The 27,066-nt window shown below is 41.0% G+C and overlaps 1 protein-coding gene across 1 annotated transcript; it reads right to left on the minus strand.

The window, feature by feature from the left end:
- Positions 1–2,542: 2,542 nt before the first annotated feature.
- LOC143041169 (uncharacterized) lies at positions 2,543–16,197 on the minus strand. Its single transcript, XM_076212992.1, has 2 exons — positions 16,101–16,197; positions 2,543–4,944 (listed from the first exon to the last, which is right to left on the minus strand). The coding sequence occupies exon 2, from the start codon at positions 4,706–4,708 to the stop codon at positions 2,546–2,548; it is 2,163 nt and encodes a 720-aa protein (XP_076069107.1). The 5' UTR covers positions 4,709–4,944; positions 16,101–16,197; the 3' UTR covers positions 2,543–2,545.
- Positions 16,198–27,066: the final 10,869 nt, after the last annotated feature.

Below are 27,066 nucleotides of genomic sequence, written 5' to 3' on the forward strand. Positions count from 1 at the left end.
AGGAGAAAGTTCGTTGGTTCACGTAAGATCACGTCACTACTAAGCTCCCGTAGGATCTTGTATTTTATGTCCTTTCGGGGATTCATTCATTCAGTTCATTTTCCCGAACAGAAGTGAGTCGCCACATCCATATGGTGGATTTTATAAGGCCGGCGACAGTGGCAACACTTACACACACACACACACACACACACATATATATATATATATATATATATATATATATATATTCATGTAAGCGTAGGAAACACGGGAGTCTTAGTCTAGAGTTTATTCCTGACTAATTTCGCAGCTATGCCTTTTCAAAGGAATTTTGTACAAACAGGCTGTGGGCATTTTATACATGGGGAGGACTTCACTACCTCCCTGTGTTACCATAGTTGGTGACAAGTGTGAACATTACATATTCATTGTGGCAAATGTGATCATAATGCTAATGCTTGGCAAGTGGTACATATGATGACAACACTAATAATAACAATGAAAATACTAATAGTATTTGTAACAGTGATAACAATAACAAAAATAATTAGGATAATAATAAATGTTGAAAATAAATACTGATTAATAATATTTGGAATACAACAAAATAGTCATGATAAAAAGAAGAGAATAGTGAGGGTTATGATGAAAACATTAAGTGGTGAAGGAACAAAGTAGAAATAATGGAGGATACGTGAACTGGTGGCATGTGAAATAAGGTATAGTAGCATGGCATAAGAGGAAAGCTGGAAAGGGTAGGCAGAAGTGGGAAATAGGTGTCTACTTAGAGTCTGGGAAGCCATTCTCGGAGGGCAAGTGTCGCGGTAGATTTTGTCCATTTTAAGTCACCAGTTCTCTTGTTTGTGTTTTTGTGGTTGGCAATGTAAAGTGATTCAATTATTTTCCATTGTTTCTTGTGTAGTCCTTTGGCTAGAATGGTGGATCCCGCACAGTTTGGTAGGTGTCCCTCTGTGTCTATGTGGATAATTAGAGCGTTTGTTTCTCGGTGGTGTCTAATGTCCGATTTGTGTTCCCAGAGCCTGTTGTCCTCTGTATGTTTCTCCGTAGTATGCAGTGTCGCAGTCATTGCAGTGAATTTTGTATATGATGTTATTGTCACGGTTCGTCTTGGTTTTGTATGTGACCAAGTGTCCTATTTTCTTCCCTGTGAGAGAAGTCCTGCCTGTCTCGACGTTTTGGAAAGCATGTGAGAGAGGCCAGAGTAAGGAACCACAACGTATCGTAAATCTGCCCTCTCTTCACTTTCTTTCCTCCGTCTGATTTTAGTGGCTTTCCGTAGTGACGTCCCTAACATGCCCTCGGGGTACCTTTGGTTCCTGAATGCAGCGATTATGTATATAATTTCATCTTGTAAATACTCTTCGCTGCATATTATAAGAACCCTAAGATAAAACCCAATGATAATTCCTGATTTGGTATTTTCGTCATGTGCGCTAAAATAGAGAACACCCTTTCGTGGGAAAGGAGAATCAGACAGGTCTCAATAAAGTGGCTTCTCTCCTTCGTGGGTCATCATGTGACGTTTCAGATCACCCTTTCGTGGGAAAGCAGAATCACACAGGTCACACTGAAACGGCGTCTCTCCTGTGTGGGAGATCATGTGACATTTGAGATCACCCTTTCGTGAGGAAGCATAATCACACATACCACAATGGAATGGCTTTTCTCCTGTGTGAGTCATCATGTGACGTTTGTGATCAACCTTTCGTTGGAAAGCAGAATCACACAGGTCACACCGGAATGGCTTCTCTCCTGTGTGGATCATCGTGTGAATTCTGAGATCAGACTTTCGTAGGAAAGCAGAATCACACAGGTCACATCGGAATGGCTTCTCTCCTGTGTGGGTCATCATGTGAATTATGAGATGACCCTTTTGTCGGAAAGCAGAATCACACAGGTCACACTGGAATGGTTTCTCTCCTGTGTGGGAGATCATGTGACATTTGAGATCAGCCTTTCGTGAGGAAGCATAATCACACAGGTTACACTAAAATGGCATCTCTCCTGTGTGGTTCATCATGTGACATTTGAGATCAGAATCTCGTCGGAAAGCAGAATCACACAGGTCACACTGAAATGGCGTCTCTCCTGTGTGGGTCATCATGTGAAGTTTGAGAGCCTTTCGTGAGGAAGCATAATCACACATACCACACTGGAATGGTTTCTCTCCCGTGTGGGTCATCAAGTGACGTCTGAGATCAGCCTTTCGTGAGGAAGCAGAATCACACAGGTAACACTGAAATGGCCTCTCTCCTGTGTGGGTCATGATGTGAAGTGTGAGATCACCCTTTTGTGGGAAAGCAGAATCACACAGGTCACACTGAAAGGGCTTCTCTCCTGTGTGGGTCATCATGTGATGTTTGAGACAAGCCTTTCGCCGGAAAGCAGAATCACACAGGCCACAGTGAAATGGCTTCTCTCCTGTGTGGATCATCATGTGACGTCTGAGACCATCCTTCCCTGAGAAAGCAGAATCACACAGGTAACACTGAAATGGTTTCTCTCCCGTGTGGGTCATCATGTGACGTTTGAGATCAACCTTTCATGGGAAAGCAGAATCACACAGGTCACACTGAAATGGCTTCTCTCCCGTGTGGGTCACCATGTGACTTTTGAGATGACCCTTACTTGAAAAAGCTTTATTGCACTGGTAACACTGGAATGGCTTCTCTCCTGTGTGGGTCATCATGTGAACTTTAAGATTAGCATTTTGTGGGAAAGGAGAATCACACAGGTCACACTGAAATGGTTTCTCTCCTGTGTGGGTCATCATGTGAAGTTTGAGATCAGCGTTTCGTGGGAAAGCAGAATCACACAGGTCACACTGAAATGGCTTCTCTCCCGTGTGCGTCATCATGTGAACTTTGAGATCACATTTTCGTGGGAAAGCAGAATCACACAGGTCACACTGAAATGGCTTCTCTCCTGTGTGGGTCTTCATGTGAAAATTGAGATGATCCTTACGTGAAAAAGCTTTATTGCACTGGTCACACTGGAATGGCTTCTCTCCTGTGTGGGTCATGATGTGAAGTTTGAGATCAGCCTTTCGTGGGAAAGCAGAATCACACAGGTCACACTGAAATGGCTTCTCTCCTGTGTGGGTCATGATGTGAAGTTTGAGATCAGCCTTTCGTGGGAAAGCAGAATCACACAGGTCACACTGAAATGGCTTCTCTCCCGTGTGGGTCATCATGTGAACTTTGAGATGACCCTTACGTGAAAAAGCTTTATTGCACAGGTCACACTGGAATGGCTTCTCTCCTGTGTGGGTCATCACGTGAAGGTTGAGATTAGCCTTTCGGCGGAAAGCAGAATCACACAGGTCACACTGAAATGGCTTCTCTCCTGTGTGGGTCATCATGTGAAGGTTGAGATCAGCGTTTCGTGGGAAAGCAGAATCACACAGGTCACACTGAAATGGCTTCTCTCCCGTGTGCGTCATCATGTGAACTTTGAGATCACATTTTCGTGGGAAAGCAGAATCACACAGGTCACACTGAAATGGCTTTTCTCCTGTGTGGGTCTTCATGTGAAAATTGAAATGACCCTTACTTGAAAAAGCTTTATTGCACGGGTCACACTGGAATGGCTTCTCTCCTGTGTGGGTCATCATGTGAAGTTTGAGATCACCCTTTCGTGGGAAAGCAGAATCACACAGGTCACACTGAAATGGTTTCTCTCCTGTGTGGGTCTTCATGTGAAGTTTGAGATCACATTTTCGTGGGAAAGCAGAATCACACAGGTCACACTGAAATGGCTTCTCTCCTGTGTGGGTCATCATGTGAACTTTGAGACTACCCTTACGTGAAAAATCTTTATTGCACTGTTCACACTGGAATGGCTTCTCTCCTGTGTGGGTCATGATGTGAAGTTTGATATCAGCCTTTCGTGGGAAAGCAGAATCACACAGGTCACACTGAAATGGCTTCTCTCCCGTGTGGGTCATCATGTGTACTTTGAGACTACCCTTACGTGAAAAAGCTTCATTGCACTGGTCACACTGGAAAGGCTTCTCTCCTGAGTTGGTCATCACGTGAAGGTTGAGATTACCCTTTCGGCGGAAAGCAGAATCACACAGGTCACACTGAAATGGCTTCTCTCCTGTGTGGGTCATCATGTGAAGTTTGAGATCAGCCTTTCGTGGGAAAGCAGAATCACACAGGTCACACTGAAATGGTTTCTCTCCTGTGTGGGTCATCATGTGAAGTTTGAGATCAGCCTTTCGTGGGAAAGCAGAATCACACAGGTCACACTGAAATGGTTTCTCTCCTGTGTGGGTCATCATGTGAAGTTTGAGATCACCCTTTAGCGAGAAAGCAGAATCACACAGGTCACACTGAAATGGCTTCTCTCCCGTGTGGGTCATCATGTGACGTTTCAGATGACTATTTAGTGAGAAAGCTGAATCACACAGGTCACACTGAAATGGCTTCTCTCCCGTGTGGATCATCATGTGACGTTTGAGATCAGCCTTATGTGAAAAAGCTTTATTGCACAGGTCACACTGGAATGGCTTCTCTCCTATGTGGGTCTTCATGTGAAAATTGAGATGACCCTTACGTGAAAAAGCTTTATTGCACTGGTCACACTGGAATGGCTTCTCTCCTGTGTGGGTCATCATGTGAAGTTTGATATCAGCCTTTCGTGGGAAAGCAGAATCACACAGGTCACACTGAAATGGCTTCTCTCCTGTGTGGGTCATCATGTCACATTTGAGATCAGCCTTACGTGAAAAAGCTTTAATGCACAGGTCACACTGGAATGGCTTCTCTCATGTGTGGTTCATCATGTGACATTTGAGATTACCCTTGTGAAAAAGCTTTATTGCACAGGTCACACTGGAATGGCTTCTCTCCTGTGTGCGCCATGTGTTGTTTGAGATCACCCTTTTGTGAGAAAGGGTAATCACACAGGTCACACTGAAATGGTTTCTCTCCTGACCTAAAAAAGAACAGTAAAATTGATTATTAAAATCACTCATGAAAATGGGATATGTGCACATTACATCCACACCGGTTACATTGTCCCAGCCCTCGAATAGGTGCCCACCTACGTATCCAAACTGCTCGCCATCAACCACCACCGTTAACATTGGTCACGGATTACTTAGTTGGACATGTGGACTACACACTTGAACGAAAAAGGAGATAAATTAAATCACGTTTATACACACTGTGGCCTTTGTTCACCCTGTACCCTCTCACTTTTTGTCGAGTCTATCAATGTGCTCCTAGTGCCCAGGTATATTGGTCTATGCACCTTTTTACACCACCTATATGTATATATATTATATATATACATATCTTTTAAATATATAAATTTGCTGCCTAATCAATCGGTGGGAGAAAGTACTGGTAGTTTTGACGCAACAATAATAAAAATAATTATAATAAAACCGCGATTGTACATGTCACTTGGGTTTATTGTTCCAGAAAGAAGACAGATGTTTAGGTGAATCTTACAGGTCCAAGTTGTAAACTTACTTTTCTATTGCGAGGGTATTTCTAATGTATATCCTAAGATGTCATGAAATGATAAACTCTAGATTTTTTGTGAAAGAAAATATATACAATAAAAACACTCATTTCCACTTTTATCTTTTTTAAAAGGCAATCACCAATTTTATGTGGCCTAAGATTCAATATTCTAAGTTACTGGTAAAGTGAAAAACAGCAAACCACGGGAGTGAATGAATAAATATTACGAAGAGAACTATGATATACAATAGCACACATAACTGGAAACAAAAAATCTTGGTGATATTTTCGCCCATCCAATACTCAAGGATATCAAAAATCAATGTTTGTGTGATTCATGCGAATCCTTTATTAGTTTCAATTTGCCGGGATACACCCCCCCCACACACACACCCTACATGAAAAGCGAACAAACGAGTGAATTTGGGCAGAAATGGCACCAGGTGGAATTCATCATAAAAAATTCAGACTTGTCGAAATACACGGAAACACATCACGAGAAATCCACATGTTACATGAAGTACTGAGAAATAAACAAAATAACATGTATGATCTCATTTGGCTCATCCAACTGCCTCTTAACAAGTGCTTTCCAACACTTAGCAAACGGAGAGAGCCAATCCTGTTTGCTGTAATTTGGCATGATTATTATAATTAATCCACAAGTATAACGACCAATCTAGGTTCCAATTTTGGCAACGATTGGTTCCATATCGTCGAAGTTTCGAGGCATACATACCATGGCACTCAAGCAGACAGACGGACAAGCACAATTTCTCAAATATTTATACTACACATGCGTGCATTGCCCCAGGTTTCGATACCAAAACCCAACACCGGTGTAGGCTTCTCTCCAGTGTGGGTCATTATGTGACATTTAAGAGCACTATTTTCTGAGTAAGCTGCATCACATGTCACATTTGAAAGGCTTTTCTCCAGTGTGGGTCATTATGTGATACTTGAGAGCACTCTTTTCTGAGTAAGCTGCATCAAACAAGTCACACTTGAAAGGCTTCTCTCCACTATGGTTCATCACGTGACATTTGAGATGATCCTCTCGGGAGAAAACTGCATCACACAGGTCACATTCAATTTTTTCTGTCCACTGTGGGTCATCACGTGACGTTTGAGAATTGTAGGGCGTTTCGGACCGGATCATTCGGACCTAGACGTTTCGGTCAAATGACTCATTATCACTAAATGATCAACTTTAAATAATCTGGGAAGTTTATTGAGCCGATAAAATAATGATGATTTAATTTGAATAATTTTCATTACTTAAAATGTGGCAAATGTCACAATTCATATATCACACATTACCGAAAAATAATCATTAATATGCAAAGTCACAATATTGTTTACCATTTGTGCATCAGAGTCTGTTCATGTTTAGATGTTGGGTTGCCCACCACGAATATTATGGCTAAGCCCTCTGAGGAACTGAGGAATGGTCTTCTTGTGAGAGACCCTATCTTCACAAAGGTTGCGTAACCGAGACTGAAGCTCCATGCACACCTGCTTGGTACGCTTCCTTGGCCGGACACCCATTTCTAGTCTGGAGCAACACTGTGGTGACTCTGGCACATTCGGCTTTCAGGCACTCTACTAACTTCCAGATGGATGGATGATGGTGGCCAACAAGGGATGAAAACTTGTTGTTCCAGCCCTCCCTCACTGATGTTGTTGGTACAGGCTTGATTATCCAAAGTGACTTCATGCATGTTCCACAGTTCGGGCGGAAACATTGCAGGAACACGGCGAAAGGTGATGGGTGCAACACTGCCTACGCGGTCATTGGCAATCTTCCGTTGAAGAAGGGCATAGGCGAGGGGTAGGAAAACACTATCAACTCTTCCCTGGATAACATACAGTTGCATGAAGACTGACGGGGACATGGCCAAGTTGCCATCCATGCACCAAGTATCTGCTGCTGTTGCTGCTGCTGCTAGCTACTGGAGATGTTCTTCTGTGGCAAAGATGATGACACGCTCATCAGAATCGGGGCCACTTTCATGTAGGAGGAACTGAATTGGAGAGTCGCCTGCTGTCACAGCCCATTTACCACTAATGATAAGTTCATGAAGAGGCTGGGGCTCTTTGGGACGGTTACTGGCACGGGCCCTCCTCAGCACACGCTTGCATGTATCAGCGGCTGGTAAACGAGCGTTCACTGCATCAGCAACACTGGCACTCACAAAAGTGAAGATCTGGTTCGGTTTGTCAACTGCAACATCATTAGCTGGATGGCAATGGCCAATATGTGCAAAGGGAGACTAGTGATCCTTGGTGGTTATAACAATGCCTAGGTATCTAACAAGAGGATCACGTTTGACACATCGCCAAGTTAACTGTGGCAAAGTTTCAGACCACCACGTTTGGTGTATAGAGAAACTCAAAGTTAATAACACACCAGGACATGACGGTTGGCATCCAAGAATCTTAAAGGAAATGAAAAATGAGATTGCTGTTCCATTAGAAATTATTTTCTAGAAATCCATCATATCTGAAGGCAACAAAAAGAATCCAAATAACTAAAGGCCTATAAGTTTGACTTCAATAGTAGGAAAAATTAATGGAAATTATCATCAGAGATGCTATCAAACATCATTAAGAAAGTAACTGTTTGATAAATGATAGCCAGCATGGTTTCAGACGGTATCCCACTTACTTGAATTCTACAACACAGTTATCTCGAATTATGTCAAGAAACAATATAGATTTAATATATCTAGACTTTGCAAAAGCTTTTGATACCGTCCCACACGAAAGACTACTTACTAAATTAGCTTCACACGGAATAAATGGTAGCCTATTAAGTTGGACAAGTAATTGGTTCAATGATCGAGAGTTCTTTTGAATAGAAAATACTTCTGGTTGGAAAAATGTTACGAGTGGAGTTCCTCAGGGTTCCATTCTTTGGCCACTTCTATTCATAGTATGATATAGACCACGGACTAAAATCTATTGTTTCCAAATTTCCTGATGATACAAAATTAAGCGGAATGGCAAATGATCACTTAAACCAATTAGATATTCAAGATTTAGATAAATTACAGCAATGGTCTGATAAGTCACTAATGAAATTTAGCACAAGTAAATGCAAGGTAATGCACATAGGTAAAATAACTTGCTTTGACTGCCATAGATTGATATCAACCACTTTGGAGACCTCTGATCTTGTCAGTGCCTGACAAGCATGTATCACGTTACTGCTGTCAATAGTTTTCCTCTACTGGCATTTAAACTTGAGTTCTTGGTGCCTAGGGAATCCATAAACTTCATCCTGTGACAGAAATACAGACCTTGTTATGAATAGAAGGTTCTCCTGGCAATTTTTTTGCTTGACACTGCAACTTCTGGCCATTCAATAGTTCATGCTACCCAAAGATATTGCTACATACCTCTCCTGATCATCATGTCCTGGTGATAGATATCAGTTTTATTGACATTTATGGGATGTCAGCCAAGACAATTACTTAGTGCAGTTTGGATAAAATACACATGGTAAACAGGATCCGCAATCCAATTAGATTCTAACCACGAATAAAATCACAATGAACATTTGCACTCATGTCATACCTGACTTCAGATATTATCTTACTGGTCTACAAGATCATCCCTCAATGAACTTGAGGTAAATTAGGTGGAAAAAACATATTGTATTATCCAAAGTTACACTGCATTCAGGGGTATAAATCCTAACATTCAGAAAATACCCAACAGGCAATTTTTTCCCAACAGTTTTCCTGTTGATTTGACCTCATCGGGGGTGCCATTTCAATTGGAAATCACTTGTCTGTACTAAACCCCCACCCCCATATGGAGGCTGCATTAGGAAATAAGTATTGCGATTTAGAGAAGCATGCAAAGCCAGTTATTAATGAGAGATATGACAACAACATTTTTCAAATAAAAGATAAATCAAGCACAGTATTCTCCTATTCTGACGATATCTAACCTACCCAGTCTCTCCCTCATGGGGAATAGATTTTTCGATGTTTACCCCGTCTGGGGTATTCCTTCACCCCATCTGGGGTATTGGCTGCATGTTATTGTGGCAAAGTAGCATGCAGTTCATACTTTAGGGTATATATGGGGTGCCCCTATGGACCAGAGCCACACATCATTTTGTCTGTGATAGAGGAAAACTCTGTTCATAGAGAAATGATGACACTTTTATACTACGACTATCCCTCCGTTATGCTGTCCCCCAACCCCTTGTTACTGTCCTGTACCATTTCTCTGAATATTCATTTCCTTTTTTTCGCCGACCCTGTGGTGGGGGAAGAGAATGCTACCACCAAATCTTTCCACTTGAGTCGTAAAAGGCGACAAAAAACGGGACGGGGATGGGTTTAGGAGTCATGCTACCTGTAGCCCCAAAAGGGGACATTCCTAAAAAAGAAGGAAAGCCATAAGAGGGTCTGGAAGTTTTCTAACCAGTACCCTAAGGTTTGGGTTTTTTATTGTGTGTGGATGTGGTACAGATGAGAGTAAAAGGGAAGAGATAGGCAGAATGTTTGTGAGAAGAAAGATGTGCTGGCTTTGAGTGAAACTAAAATGAAAGGAAAAGGCATCTGTGAGTTTGGGAGTGTAGCTGGGAGGTACTCAGGAGTGAAGAGGGGATGAGTGAGAAAAGGGGTGGCTATACTAGTAAGTGAAGAGATAAGTAAGCGGGTAGTGGAGTGGAAGGAGGTTTCATCAAGGTTGATGTGGATGAAGGTGAAGCTGGGAAGGGAGACGTGGGTTTTTTGTAAGTGCGTATGAAGTTGGTAGTGAGAGGAGCATAGAGGAAATGGAGGCTTTTTGGGTAGATATAAATGAGTGCATGGAGGGATTAGGGAGAAATGTCAATGTAGTTGTATTGGGAGACCTTAATGCTTGGGTAGGAAAGGAACCAATAGATGGAGTGATTGGGAAGTATGGAGTTCCAGGTAAAAATTGTAGTGGAGAAACAATGGTGGAGATGTGTCTTGAAAGAGAGTTGATAATAGCATGTACAGTGTTTAGGAAGAAAGTCAAGCATAAGTACACATGGGAGAGGGTAGTGCATAGAAGGGTGGCAGATAGAGTGTTAATGGACTGTATAGTGGTGACCAGGAGTATGGTAGGAAGAGTTAAGGATGTACATGCTCTAAGGGGAGGGGGGAATATCAGATCCTTTCCTGGTGGAAGGTAAATTGAGAGTGGAGAATAGGTGGAGAAAGAGGAAAAGGGCAGAAGGTGGGGAGGTACTTAGAGTGAACTGCTTAAATGAGGGGAAAAAAAGGAGAGTGAGTATAAAAAGAACCTGAAAGAGGAGTGGGAGGCAGTAAAGGATAGAGTAGAACTAGGAGTGGAGGAGGAATGGGGATGGTTCAAGGAGGGAGTCATAAGGTGTGCAAAGATGGTGTGTGGAACAAGGTGGGCGGGAGGAAATAGAAGGGTAGTGAGTGGTGGGATGAGGAAGCAAAGAAATGTGTAGAAGAGAAGAAGCAGGCTTTCATAGATTGGCTGGAAAGTAGGACGAGGGAATCGTATGAGAGGTACAAAGTAAAGAGAAGTGAAGTTAAACATGAGATAAAGGAAGCAAAGAGAGAGCAGATGTGAAATGGTGTAAGAGTATGACAAAAAAAAATTGAAAGCAATAAAAATATATTTTGGAAGTAAATTAAAAGAGAAAGAGGAGGCGAATCAAGTAGAGAAGAAAAGGTAAAAGGTGCAGATGGAGAGATGATAATGGAAGAGAAGGCAGTGAGAGGAAGGTGGGCAGAGTATTTTAGGGAGTTGCTAAATGTGAAGGAGGATAGGGAGGGAAAGGTAGTTGCAGTGGGAATTGCCAAGAAAATGAGAGTGATGAGTGAGGAAAATGAAGGAGAAATAGGGAAGGATGAAGTGAAAGCAGCTGTTAAGATGATGAAAGCAGGTAAGGCACCTGGTCTGGATGGATGCCATGCAGAATGTCTGAAGAAAGGAGGTACAGCTATGGTGGACTGGCTGGTGAGGTTATCTAATGTTTGTTTAAGAGGGGGTAGAGTGCCGGAGGACTGGAGGAGTGCCTGTGTAGTTCCACTTTACAAAGGAAAGGGGGACAAGTGTGAGTGTAGTAGTTTCAGAGGGATCAGCTTGTTGAGTGTAGTTGGGGAGGCTTATGGGAGGGTCTTGATTGAGAGGATTAGGAGAGGAACAGAGGGAGTAATTGGTGAGGAACAGTGTGGGTTTAGGACAAGTAGGGGTTGTGTAGATCAGATCGTTGTGGTAAGACAGATGTGTGAGAAAGCTATAGGGAAAGGTAAGGATGTTTTTTGGGCTTTTATGGATCTGGAAAAGGCTTATGACAGGGTAGGCAGAAAGGCACTGTAGGAGGTACTGCAGATATATGGGATAGGAGGAAAGCTGTTAACAGCAGTCAAGAAAGTAGTAGAGCTTGTGTTAGGATTAGAAATGGAGAGAATGAATGGTTTGAGGTAAAGGTGGGACTTCATCAGGGATGTGTTATGTTGCCCTGGCTGTTCAATCTTTACATGTACGGGGTGGTGCGAGAGGTAAATGTGAGGGTAGTAGGTCATGGGTTGGAGATGATTAAAGAAAATGGAGAAAAGTGGGAGGTGAGCCAGCTGTCGTTTGCTGAAGACACTGCGCTTGTAGCAGGATCAGAGGAGGGATTGAGGAAGTTAGTGACAGAGTTTGAGAAGGCATATGAAAGAAGGAAGCTGAAGATAAATGTGGGTAAAAGTAAGGTGATGAGATGTACAAGGGGAGAGAGTGACAGTAGGCTGGAAGTAAGCATTAAGGGTGAAAGACTGGAGAGAGTGGATAGTTTTAGATACTTGGGTGCGAATGTGGCAGGGAAGGGAGGAGTGGAGGTGGAGGAAGAATGTAGATTGAAAGAGGCAAGTAAATGCCTTGGTGGATTGAAAAGTGTAATGAGAGATAGACATCTGGGAATGGATGCTAAGAGGAGGTTATATGAAGGAGTGATTGTGCCAATAGCATTGTACGGGGCAGAAACATGGAACATGAGAGAGGAAGAGAGGAGTTTGAATGTGTTTGAGATGAAATGTCTAAGAAATATGATAGGGGTTACTAGGCTGGATGGAGTGAGAAATGAGGCGGTGAGGAGGAGAACAGGGGTGGAAAGGGAACTGGGAGATAGGGTTGATGAAAGAGTATTAAAATGGTTTGGACAAATGGAAAGAATGAGTGAAGAAAGATTAGTAAAAGAAGTGTGGAAGGCAGAGGTGGAAGGAGTGAATATGAGGGGACGTCCTAGGATGAGATGGATGGATGGGGTGAAAGGGGCATTACAAAAGAGAGGAATGTCTGTGGAGGAAGGACGGGAGAGGATAGAAGATAGGGGTGAATGGAGAGGGGTTGTGTATAGATGATGCTGTGATGCATGAGAGGGAGTGGGTGGGGGGATGGGGGGTGAGGAAGTATGTATGAGAAAATATTTGATGCAGACCGAAGGGGTTTCTCCCCGTCTTCTCCTTTTCTGCATGAGGGGATGGAGAGGGGGGAGGTCGTCAAATTTATGAAGCTGCATTGCTGTGTATGTGCTGTCTTGCAACACTACTTCTTACCCAGGGCAGTGGACAGGATACAGGGATCACCCGTCATCCAGGAGATGCCAAGAGGGGAGTGGAATATAAAGGAAATGGAATGGGTGGGAGTGGTTTCTATGCCTTTTTCTTTTTGGCTACCCCCCGTGTAGGGGGAAAAATCCTTTGGTATATGTATGCCTGTATTTGAGACAAGATAATTTTATACAAGATAATTTTCATGACATTTTATTGAAAAAACTTCAGGCATTAGGAGTGGCGAATATTGGCTGGTTCAAGTCCTACCTTACAGGTCGCAAACAACTTGTACAGGTAAATGAAGCCTGCTCAGATGACAGAGAGATAACTTGTGCTGTACCACAAGGTTCAATTCTAGGATCGCTACTGTTCCTGGTCTTTATTAACGACATGCCAGGTGCGGTGAACTGTAAGTTACTGCTATTTGCAGACGACTCCGCACTAATTGTCTCAGGTAGAAGAAGAGGAGAAACTGAGTGTCGAACTGTCATCGGTTCAGGACTGGCTCATAGAAAATAGGCTGTCTTTACACCTCGGTAAAAGTATTGTCTTCGCATCAAAACCCAACCTCAGGAAACACAGCGATGTACAGGTCAGATGTGGGGTTAATGTCTTGGAGTCAAAACAAGAGGTAACCTATCTTGGAAACCTTCTGGTCTCAGCCTTGTTACAACATCACTTTGATTACGCTTGTAGCTCTTGGTACAGTAGTCTGAGCAGAAAAAAACAATCTCGGCTATAGGTTGCAGCACAAAATAAGATCATTAGATTCATACTAAATTTACCTCATCATAGTCATATTGGTATAGAAGAATTTGGCAAGGTAGAATGTTACCTGTAAAATATCGTGTCCAGCAGCTGAAACTAAACCAGGTTTACAATGTCATTCATAATTCTGCTCCCTCATATGTGAGCTGTAATTTTACATTATCAGCTGAGAACCGAACCCGGAACAGTCAAAAGTCTCTTATTGTACCTCATGCAGGTCCCTTCACCAAAAACAGCTTTCACTTCACAGGTGCTCAACTATGGAACTCACTACCTGTGTCCATTAAGAAGTCAAATAGCAAGGTTACCTTCAAGAGAAAAGTCAAGGGTTACTATATGTCTCAGCTATGGACAGAGAACAGCCTTTGATTTTATGCACTACTAGCTTAGTGAGGGATACCTGATTCCAACAGTAATACCATCCAAATCTGCTTTCACTCATAACTGTTCTGACCTCCCCACTTTTTTTGTCCTTCAGAAGTTTAGTTTAGTATAACAATGATTGATGTTACAAATTGGTTTCCACCTTTGTTTTGCTAGTCATAATATGGTATATGTCTCAGGTAGGGTCCGAGAACAGATATAATCTGACCTTTTTCCTCATTCTCCTTCTTGTTTTACTCATATGAGTACTGGTCCCCTTTACCCTACCTCTGGTGCTTCAGGTTATAATATACTACTCCCTAATGCACATATTAATTGCCCACTCCGTCCTAAGATTCACGTAAAATGTTCCATTTAATTAATGGGTCACCCTAGCTGCAGTGTAGCTTTCACTATAACATGTTGATACAGCTGTAGAATATTGTAGTATATCATTAATGGTACTACTCTGATATAGTACACACTCATACATGTTCATACAGCTGTAGAATAATGCAGTATAATATTAATGGTACTACTCTGATATAGTACTCACTCATACTGTTTTGTTACAATTTAACATTATTTTGTTGTTCCTTTGCTTAATGCAATGTTCCTTTTTGTGATGGTGCTCAATTTTTGGTCTCAATATTCTATGTGTACAAACATTTTAGTAATATTAGCAAAACTATAACAATGTTTATGTGTCATATGTGTACTGACTGGTATTACTCATGATTGTCTCTGGTCCCCTTAACCCCCTATGTATGTTGTCTGTGCGACTTAGTGTAGAATAACAATCTGATGAGGACCACAATGGAAATAAGCGTACATGCTTTTTGTGTTATCCTCGGCAATTTGCAATTATTATTCCGAACCATGTGTTCTTGTCATTATTTGCACTTCATGGACATTGATTCAGTGCCAAATAAAGTCTATCTATCTATCTAATGATTCTACATAATTTTAAGTATTCACAAAGATGTTTGCCAATCTGCAACCCTTCCCTATATCATCTGCTAGCCCATGTTTATATATAATAAATTCATAGTAATGTCGGCAACGATTTTTTAAAACACTAAGACGAGCATCTTTAAGTTACCAAGAATTAGGTTAGGTTACTTTATGTTAGATCTCAAGGTTCCAATTTTTACCTGCATCATTAAGTAGCTTTTATCATTCTGAATATTTTCATCCCCAGATATAAGTACCACAAGTCTATAGTAACATCAGTGGCGATTTGAAATAAAGACAAGCAAACATCTTTACATATACCCAATTCTACACTTACGTCAAAATGTTTATTTACAACTTGGAGTTGTTCTAAAACATCAGTATATACTGTTAACTACTCCCTAGTTCTTAAAGGGCTATTGTTATTTGAAATGCTTTCTTTGAATTTTGAGTTTCTCAACCCAAAACAAAATTTAACGTCCCTGCAGACAGCCCCCTATACAATTTTTGAAATGCTGGTTTTCTTTGAATAGTTTCACCCAAACATAGAATTTAATATGTGACTTATGTGTTTCTGGTGGGAAATGTTGTGATATGAACGATGGTGTACATCACTTCCGTCGCAAATCCGTACTTTTCAAGTAATTAAATATTAAAATTATGCACTTTAAACTTATTTTGAGTATTCAAGCCAATAATCATATAATGCATAAACTAACCCATCAATGCGATACCCTTCGAAAGCCTACTAGTTTGTGAATTTGCGTATAGTATTTGCACGTCTGATGTGATAGAATGTAAACAGTGACTAAAGAAGCATGTGTAATTCGCCTTCATTCTGTCTACGAATTTGGTAGCGGCGATTGGAACCCATGAAAAACCAGACCACATCTACCAATCTGGTGGCGGCACACTACGCATTTCTTAATAACATACTAGCTTGTGGTACTTGCTTTGCTATCAAACTCTTGCCTACCTGTCACATAGGGAGTGTTTTGCTTGATGATTTTTTGGCTGGCGGCAAACGATAACAATATCTAAGCTTGCGGCTATGTTTTCGTTTATGTTTACAGTGACTCTACCTGAGGAAGTCAAATGAATATCAAAACGTTTTCATATTGCTTTTAATGTATTAATATGAGTATAGTGACATTTAAAGATAATAAATAAATATATCATGCATAACCAATAATATGCCATTCTATTTATATTCTATACATAAACCGCAGGAATGGAGGCTCATTTTTACACTCACCTGACTAGCAAAAATTGCCGTAGGTGTCGACACACCATGCATTTCTGGCTAATCAAAACGTTTTCATATTGCTTTTGTTTCAATATGAGTATAGTGACATTTAAAGATAATAAATAAAGATATCATGCATAACCAATAATATGCAATTCTATTTATATTCTATACATAAACCGCAGGAATGGTGGCTCATTTTTACGCTCACCTGACTAGCAAAAATTGCCGTAGGTGTCGACGCACCAGGCATTTCTGGCTAACATTGTACACGCATGTACTACTTGCTTGCGTGTCCGTCACACAGGGAAAGTGTTTTTCTGACGACTTTTTGGCTGGCGGGTAGCTAAAGCAATAACCAAACTTCCCGCCAATTTTTCTCCTGCCGCTTTGTAGAAGATTAGCACATATACTCCGAAAGACTGGGTATAACTGTACTTCGTTTACTAATAAGCGTACGAAAGCTACGGAAACTGGAGAAGCAGAAGTAAAGGTTTTGCCTCGGTCCTGGTTGGCAAGACGTAGTGATAGATGTGTGTATGCCAACCGAGTGAAGAAAGTTTAGCGGGAAGGCACTTTTTCAGAACCACAGGCAGACATTCTACAAGTCGTCATGAAACTCGGGATACTGCCTTTTACCGCAGTAAACGACTCTATTACTGCGGTAGTCAAATAAATAAAAAAATGAGGACCGATATCATACCATTTTAATGCTTCAATAGGTTTATACTGACTATCAAAGATAAAGAAAAAAACTCACGTTTAAACAATAACTGTCACAGCTTTGGCATTCTGACACACTGCCTAGTGCTTCCCATTTTCGTTTTGTCTCTTTTCAGCCCTTCGTCTACTACTATTCCTTCGCTCTATGGAATCGCTGAAAGTCTTAATGGCTCTAGTAACTACTTCTTGGTATTTTCCCGGCAACTGTTTTGGGAGTTGAGCGCTAATTGGTTGCAGTGCCTTATCAAGTTTAAGTGTCTTCTATTTACTTATAGGAACTTCCCTGTCTTCCAAGATATCTTTGTGTGCTCATGATCGAAGTCATCACAGATGCTATAATGTTAAGATTGAATTGTTTCAACTTCTCAATTAGTTAAATCAATTCACCCTATTACAATATTGTGTCCTTGTAATTTGTGATTATGATTGGTATAATTTACGTATGCATTGCCATTTTATTTTGTTTCTCATTTGTTTTGGTTGGAGGGTCCGCTGCATTTCGTACCCCCCCCCCCACCTGCGCGTTTGCCGCCTCTCGCCATTGCTAATCACGTTGCAGTGACTCGTGTTCAGTGTATCGGAAACTTAGCGAAACAAGAAATGTGTTTCGTGACGTGCCCCGAAATCAGAATCTGCAAGTTTAGTCGAGGTTCATTGACAAACCCAATCCAGTGATTCAATACATGGAACTTACGTGTTCAAGAAAACAAACTTCTACAGAGTGTATGAAGCGGAAAGATCGACGAAATCGGGGAAAATTAAATCCTTGGGCGCGATTCCCCTACCCTACCACGTGTCCAGTGCTATCGACTAAGGACAGGCATAGTTCCCGCCGCCCCTATGTGACGCATGAATCTACGAATATCGACAGCATCCTGTTCAATTGAGGGCATCCACTCATTTGAAGACATCACCAGTCAGTGCACTATTACAGGAGAGAATAATCAGAGGTATTATCTTTATATTTAGCTAGGTCTTAGAGCGCGCAGGGCTAGCCGGGTAGGAAGTCTCCAACCATATACGTATGTTGTATCTTGCCCATTTAGTTGATAAGTGAATTACTGTGAAATAATGTTCATGCTACAAAGATAAAACCTGAATATTAATTGCATGCCACTGACTGTGGATATATCTTGAATTATAGTCAAATCAGTGTGATAAATTCTGTTTAATTAGCCCTAGGACTGTGATTTACATGAGTTTACTCCTCTCTTTTGAGAAACATTTCTCTGGTCCTTCGAAATACACGCTGGAATTGAAGGGAACGTGTGTGGTTCGAGCGGGGTCTCAAATTTCCTGGACTTTGGCTCCCAACTGCAGCTATGATCCTTCATCAATTACCAATTTCCCAGTGTGTGAGAATTCTCATGCCCCTCAACCACCCCCTTCTCCAGGGATTTCGGGACAACACTCATGTTAACATAATGATTGAAGTGTGCCTAAATAAAACTTTACATGGAAAAGTAGCTTAGACCAGAGGTTCCCAAACTTGACCATACCAAGGACCCCCAGACACGATGAGTCTCAACCAAGGACCCCAACCAAACCAAATTTATCAATACCAAACCGGGATACCCAGTATTATCCAGTACAGCATAGTACATTTAATATTTACTTATTGCTGCACATTGCATAAATCAAAAATATGATGATAGAGTTGCAGTGATATCATTTTTTTTTTTGTTATAAGCTATATATATTTTTCATGAGTTACAAAAAATACTTTCCTTCATTGTGTTGCGGACCCTAGGGTCACACCGTATTATCTTCGTTGTTTGTCAAATAGATGGAATCTATGGATGACTTTCTTAAAGAAATTTTGATAGTTACCTTCTGGTGAAAAATGTACAAGATTGACATCTAACTCTGAGATGAGTAATAACAGGATTGTGGATGTTTTGTACTCAAACCATTTCATACTCAAGTACCTTTGTACCTAAAGAGACCATATGTACACGCCATCATCTGACAGATATACCATATCTGTTATGATATATTGCATTCTACTTTTCATTAGAAATATACTGAAAATCGCCAAATAGGCAAATACATATTCGCGCCACCCTGACTAGAATGACTTCAATTTCGCTCTAGTTTTTTCATCTGGCCATGATATTTGGGGGTGGGGGTGGGATGGCCTATATCAATCACATCTTAATATAACTCGATAACATTCCAAGTTTGGACTAACAAGACCTGAATCTATACATGACCTACTCTAGGAAGGTTTATATAGTTCCTCTCACTCATTTGACTGAAATAAGTGATGTGAGTCACATTGTTTATGATACACTGTGCATTTAGCAAAATACTTGTTTGGCAAATAGAAAAATCTATCCGCAATATCTACTTAAAAGAATAAACCAATGTATTCTCAGGCAGGAACTGCTATCAACGAACTCTAGAAAACGTGGAAGTAGCTAGATGACAAAGTATAATGGGAGAAGTAGTGCTTTAACATCTTCGACCTACAGCTCGTTGAAACACAGACATTATATACACATACCCAGTCATCCTCCAGGAACCCTGTGACACTTGTGCGGTAATGCTTTGTGGAAATTCTATTTGATATCAGTATAAAGTTGGACATTTTGTTAGCTTTGGTCTCATTTGCGCATTTCCCACACTAGTTTCTCAAATGGGCGCGCTCTTCCCATATAAACTTTTTATACAAGAACATATTACTAGTGCAAAATATATATACTATAGCCAGCACTCATACCCGGTACACTTTGTATTTGTTTAGATTTTAGTGAAATAATATCAGAGAACACACTTATTATAACTATCAGTTTACCATTTGCGGATTTTTCACTATATTTAAAGTTGTTGATGCTTCTGAAATTTTAGTTCCTAATAACCATGAAAATATTTTTACTAAGGGACCCTGAGTGAATTGAACTTGGCGGTGTTTAACGCCTTTTAACACTATGCTTAACAGCATAGACCTACAATTAAATAGAATTGTTTAAAAACACCCATAAAAATGGAAGGCATGCACATCACATCCACGCCATTGACAGTGTCCTAGCCCTGTGCCTCTTTCATATTTTTTCTACCATAACAAAATTCTGCTTTACATGCCTAACTCCGAGAAGGTGCTCATCTCGCGGCGTCCACTCAATCGCTCCATCGCTCATCAGTTGTTCGCACTAACTTACCTGCCCAATTCCACTTCCTCTCTTTTACCACCTCCACAATATATTTCACTCTAGTCTGCTCTCTCACCCAACTCAATAAGTAATGAGAAAATGTCAGGAGAGACACCATCTATTTTTATAAGCTTGCAAAACTTTGTCTCCTTCAAAATAATTGCCTCTCGCACCTACACACTTCTGCATGCGTCTTTCCCAATCCTGGAAGACGTCCTCAAAGTCCTTTTTCAGTTGTAGAGAGGATTATGTCCGTGGCGCTCCGTGGGGTGCTTGGAAGGCCATTTGTCCACCCAGGGAAGCTAGAGCCACGGAGGTTGTACCTCCCTGTACATTTATTGTTGGAGCCTTCTCTCGAATATGGAAGGCCTCCAGGATCTCCAAACGATGAAAGTTGTGTGCGGTGTCGATGATCTTTGTATTCTCCACCAGGATATTTCTAGTCAGGAGGAGTTGTTGTTGTTGTTGTTGTTTCGAAAAAAATTCTTTGGGGCTCCAGCTCGTAGATGACACGTTAATTCTTCTGGAGAGAGAAGTCGTCGTCATTCCTATATAAAACATAGGACGAAGCTTACAGTCTTCGTGCGGGCAGATGAATTCATAGACGACATTTCTCCTCCGTAGTGGGTTGAGTTACGGGTCGGGATATTTCGCAGGATGAGTTTTGAGGTTTTGAAATTCTTATGATAAATCCGAAGCTCCAGCTTTTCTCCAGGGTCGGATGGTTGTACACCGCGTTCAACAATTTCTCTGGGGATTCTTTCGTTCGTCCGTTCGGTAAGCTGTACTCATGATAGATAATTGAGAATAATTGAGGGGCTTTTCTTGGGAGGGACGGTGTCATGATTTAGGTAGTTCTCTATATTTCGTCGGATGACTTCTTGTACGTCCTTATTGGGAAATCCATTGTTAACCAGGACTTGCTGCAAGCGTTGAAGCTCTTGGTGTAAAAGAGGCCATGTGGAGCAATGCGTGAATGCCCTGTTCACGTATGAACATATGACGCTAAAAAGGGCAAAGAACCATCAGCATGGTGTTCACTTGTGAAGTTTAGACAAGAGTACTGTTCTTGTGCTTTAGAATCAAAACAGTATTCTGTTACTGTACTTCAAAGGTAGAAGTGATAGTATAAGTTAAGTAGATTGAGCGTCGTGTATTCAATTTATTTAGTAACTGTTTTTATTCTCTTTTGTTGTTTTATATTTTCTCTTTACCGTTTGTATTGGCGAAGGAGCGAAATGGCTTGTGAAGGTTGTGTGAACCTGGAGGACAGTCTTAGGAAGTGCGAGGAGAAATTCGTCTTCTCACGAGTGCGCTATGTGAGAAGAGTGAATTCTCCCCACAACCCAAAGAGCGTTCCACCTCTTCCACTTCTGCTACTGCCGTGAGCGAGTGGCGCTCCGTGGGATCCCGTTTGTCGAGCCCACGTTCGGTAAGCGGGCGCTCTGCGGAGCAACCGCTGGCTGTAGCCAATCGTTCTGCTTTGCTGGAGGATGAGGTGGCTGAAAATCAGGAGTTCTTGGTGGTGGGGGACTCAATGGTGCGAGGCTGTGACGGCATCCTGCAGCGGAAGATCAAACGACATTTCAAGCTTGTGTGTCAACCGGCCGTTGGATCGTCGATTGTACCCAGACCATTAGGCAGCAAAGGCGGACGAACACGATTACGATTGTGCATACGGAAAGTAACGATGTGGGTAGGGTGAGATCAGAGGAACTTGTTCGGAATTACAAGGTCCTCCTTCAGGAGATGAAGGAACGTGGGAGCCGTCACGTTGTCTGTGGGATCCTTTCGAGGATCTACACTGGCATGTTTTGGAACAGTAGAACCATAGGGACCAATGAGAGTATATAGCGATTGTACACGCAACTGGGATGCCATTTTCTTGATCCTTGGTATCTCTTTTCCAGGCGTCATGACCTTTATGCTTCTGATGTGATCCACCTTACTCGGAGAGGCAAATATTCTTACAAACCTCATTGTGGGAGTTTGTAATTAGTTCCTTTTTTTAGGAACTCAAAGGGAAGGGGAAATAGTGTATTGGGGGTAAACAGAGTAAGGTATAGCAATAATGTAGAGCAATATGTCAGTGTAGGACAAAATATCATTTTAGGATATAATGTCTGCAGAGGACGAAATATTACATTGGGATGTAATGTCAAAGGACAAAATATCACGATGGGATGAAATAATAGTGGAGGACAAAATGTCACGACGGGATGAAATAAAAGTGGAGGACAAAATATGATTTTAGGAAGGGATGCCGGACAGAATGTCAGCGAACAAAGGGTGGCCGGTGTGGAACGCAGTGACGTAGGGGGGCAAGGTATGCATAAGAGATCGGATGACCGTGAGGGACAAGATGTCTGTGATAGGGCAAATGTCCATGAGGCACTGAATGTCAATGAAGGACTAAATGTCAAAATTGAGTAAGGTGTCAATAAAGAACAAAATTATAATGTAAGGTATGATGCTAAAATACAAAACGTGCCAAAAGGAAATAATCACGAGTTTCTACCATGTATCTAGAATACCCGATTTTAGTAAAGCACATTTAATAGGACTACGTCAGCTTACAGATTGGGAGGCAAAATTAAGCAAAAGACCTGTAGATCAGCTATGGAAATTATTTCAACATACGCTCACTAAGATGATTCATACTTACATCCCGTTTAAGGACAGACGCCCCCCCCCCCCAAATCAGGCTCGCCCAATATGGTTCGACAAAGACACTGAAAAAGTATTGCTAAAAAGAGATAGGCTTATAAGAAATACAAGTACTCAGGTGCACCTAATAACTATCAAAGTTATGTAATAATACAGATTTAAAAAAGACAATAGAAATACGAGAACGACAATATGAAATTAATATCACTGATAAAATCAAAGAAAATTCCAAAGAAACCCATAGCTACATTAGATACAAAAGTTATTAGGAATCACATTGGCCCACTATTCTAAACAACTATTTTAGCTCAGTATTCGTAAACGAAACACCTCAAAGTGAACTTCAAACTGAAACCTGTGAAAAGTCTAGGGTGAACTTACTACGGTAAATATAACAAAAGGAAAAAGTAAAAGATGTATAGAAAAACCCAAAATTGATAAAACACAAGAGCCTGACGATTGGCATCTAAGAATATTTAAAAAATGAGACTGTTCTTCCATTAGAAATTATTTGCAAATAATCCATCATATCCGAAGATATTCCAAGAGAATAGAAGGTATCTAACGTTACTCACCCCATTCGAAAAAGGTGACAAATATCAACCAAATAACTACAGGCTTATAAGCTTGACTTAAATCGTAAAAAAAATTATGGAAGTTATCATCAGAGATGCTATCGAACACTATTTAGAAAGTAACTGTTTGATAAATGATAGCCAGCATGGATTCAGACGGAAACGTTCTTGTATGACTAACTTACTCAAATTCTACAACACAGTCATCTCGATTTATGGCAAAAGAAACAATATAGAGGCGATGCAATGGAAGCAGTCTTTTAAAAAAGCGCGATAATATCCTGCCAATCCTAGGAAAGGGCGTACTTGTTCAACCGTCTTAGGTGTAGGAAAACTTCTAACAGCTTTGATCTTATCATCTGTAGTATGAACGCCGTCTTTGTCTACCACATGACCTACGGATTGGATGCTGGACTTAAAAAATGAATGTTGCAAGACTAAGGACAACATATGGAAGTGAATTTTTACATCCTTGTAAACTAGAATCAAGTCATCCAAATACACAAAAAGTCCAATACCCACTAGTCCATGAGTTAATAAGGCGCTGGCATGTTAAAGGAGCATTCCGTAAAGCCATGGGGCAACGGAGCCATTCCTAACGACCTGACGGAGTTGAGAAGGCCGTCATCTTACGAGGCTTTTCTTCCAAAGGAATCTGCCAAAAGCCAGCCTTTGGGTCCAAGGGTGGTGAACATTGTGTTACCTGTTCCTATGGACTGAAGATCACACAACACAGGCAAAGGGTAATGACCTGGAACTGTGACATCGCTGACACGACTACAATCCAAAACAAGGCGAAATGACCCACTCCTCATATGCACAACAAGGAGCGGGGAGTTCCAGTAGGAACGAGACTCTTGGATGACACCCCCACTCAACAACTCGTCAATTAGAGACTGAGGTACAAGTCTACGAGAATGAGGCAACCTGTAAGAAGATACGTACCCTGAGCGCACCCCTGGTTTAAGATCGATGTTATAGACAACACAATCCGTAATTCCCAGTCGTTCCCCGGCTAAGGCCAGAGATTGACGATGTGTCGCTAACAGTTCAATGAGACAGTCTCTTACCTCAGGGAAATCAGCGTTACTTACATATGTCTCATACTGAGAGGCTAAATGAGCTGTGTCACTTGCGTGTGTAGACGATTGAATTGAAGCTGCTATGATAGGAGATAAATCCTGGATAATGTCACCATTAACGACTGGCCTGTCCATTGCAGAAATTGCATTGTTGTCGAAAGTAACCATACGGTGTCGAGGAGATATATCTATAACATGAGTTGCTAAAGTATCAACGACTTAGAGACAGTGCAAATAAATCCAAGAATAGACTAGGGAGAGCCTTGTGCAGCTTGCAAAGCACTACAAGAAGGTAGGTATGGTACCTTGTACAAATTCTTGAGAGCAGAATATGCTTTATTAATTATTACACATTCTGCCCCAGTGCCTACCGCTACAGAGATAGGTAATTGGTCCATATAATACTGAAAGGTAAGGAGTTGGGAAGAGAAAGCAGCCAGTAAAGGGGCAATCTTGGACTGGTCACTATTAGTCAGTCTTTGGGCTTTTGATACGGGCGCTTGTGAAAATGGGACTAAGTGTGCCTGGGGATTAAACAATTTCCTGCTTTCAGCTTCAAAATGTTGGAACACTGAGGACGCACAGGTCGATGAGCGAAGTTAACCAGCGTTGGGTCTGGTTAGTACTTGGATGTGTGACCTCCTGGGAACACCAGGTGCTATTGGTATTTTAGCTTCTTCTCTTTCTGTCCTAGTATTCTTGCTTCATTTATATCGACGTAACTGCAATCAAACGGCTGACAATTCACCTCCCCTGGCTGCCATGTCATAGGACCCTAGGTCAATCTACTATATCAGCTTCAGTGCAAACACCGTCCTCGTAGTATGATACCCTATGAGGAACGTCTATCCTAACGTAGAATTCGGGCTCATTTAATTGGACTTTTTTTTCAAAATGTTCTATGGCTTCGTTAATATTAACATAGTGATGTCACAAAAATGGTTACAAAATATCGTATAAGAGATCTTTATATATTATGTATATGTATTAGGGGTTTAAGAGTCTTTTCATATCAACCTTTTTATCAATAGCTATCAACGATTCGAGATGAAAATGAGGGAGGAGAGAAAAACAACACAATACAGTAGCTATGCCGTAATGGTCTGCCGACTGTTGTATTAGGGTTAAGAATCTTTGTATACAATGTATTTCATTCTAAAAGCATTATTTTATATAGTACATGCATACAAACTTTCACATTTTTTATCTTATCAAATTATCTTGTATAGTACATACGTACAGTACATACACACCTGGACTGCCTGCATGGGTGGAATTCCCGTCTTAGTCTCATGTAAAACATAACATACATGTAGTAACCTGTCACTACCTTCTTGCAAGAGGTAGGTAGAAAAGAGAGCAGAAGCCTTGTGTAAGCAACAAAAATATTGATTAAATACGAGTCTGGGAGTTCGCGTGTATTGCGGAGATGACATTCCTTTGTGTGAGAATTATGCAGACTCGAGGTCATTATGCCGTAAAGACTTGAAAAAAAGAATCTGGTGTAACGGTGGAGGAGAAAGTTCGTTGGTTCACGTAAGATCACGTCACTACTAAGCTCCCGTAGGATCTTGTATTTTATGTCCTTTCGGGGATTCATTCATTCAGTTCATTTTCCCGAACAGAAGTGAGTCGCCACATCCATATGGTGGATTTTATAAGGCCGGCGACAGTGGCAACACTTACACACACACACACACACACATATATATATATATATATATATATATATATATATATATATATATTCATGTAAGCGTAGGAAACACGGGAGTCTTAGTCTAGAGTTTATTCCTGACTAATTTCGCAGCTATGCCTTTTCAAAGGAATTTTGTACAAACAGGCTGTGGGCATTTTATACATGGGGTGGACTTCACTACCTCCCCGTGTTACCATAGTTGGTGACAAGTGTGAACATTACATATTCATTGTGGCAAATGTGATCATAATGCTAATGCTTGGCAAGTGGTACATATGATGACAACACTAATAATAACAATGAAAATACTAATAGTATTTGTAACAGTGATAACAATAACAAAAATAATTAGGATAATAATAAATGTTGAAAATAAATACTGATTAATAATATTTGGAATACAACAAAATAGTCATGATAAAAAGAAGAGAATAGTGAGGGTTATGATGAAAACATTAAGTGGTGAAGGAACAAAGTAGAAATAATGGAGGATACGTGAACTGGTGGCATGTGAAATAAGGTATAGTAGCATGGCATAAGAGGAAAGCTGGAAAGGGTAGGCAGAAGTGGGAAATAGGTGTCTACTTAGAGTCTGGGAAGCCATTCTCGGAGGGCAAGTGTCGCGGTAGATTTTGTCCATTTTAAGTCACCAGTTCTCTTGTTTGTGTTTTTGTGGTTGGCAATGTAAAGTGATTCAATTATTTTCCATTGTTTCTTGTGTAGTCCTTTGGCTAGAATGGTGGATCCCGCACAGTTTGGTAGGTGTCCCTCTGTGTCTATGTGGATAATTAGAGCGTT

Source organism: Oratosquilla oratoria, chromosome 30, assembly GCF_046742065.1.
Source record: "Oratosquilla oratoria isolate Oo_2021 chromosome 30, ASM4674206v1, whole genome shotgun sequence".
NCBI lineage: Eukaryota > Metazoa > Arthropoda > Malacostraca > Stomatopoda > Squillidae > Oratosquilla > Oratosquilla oratoria.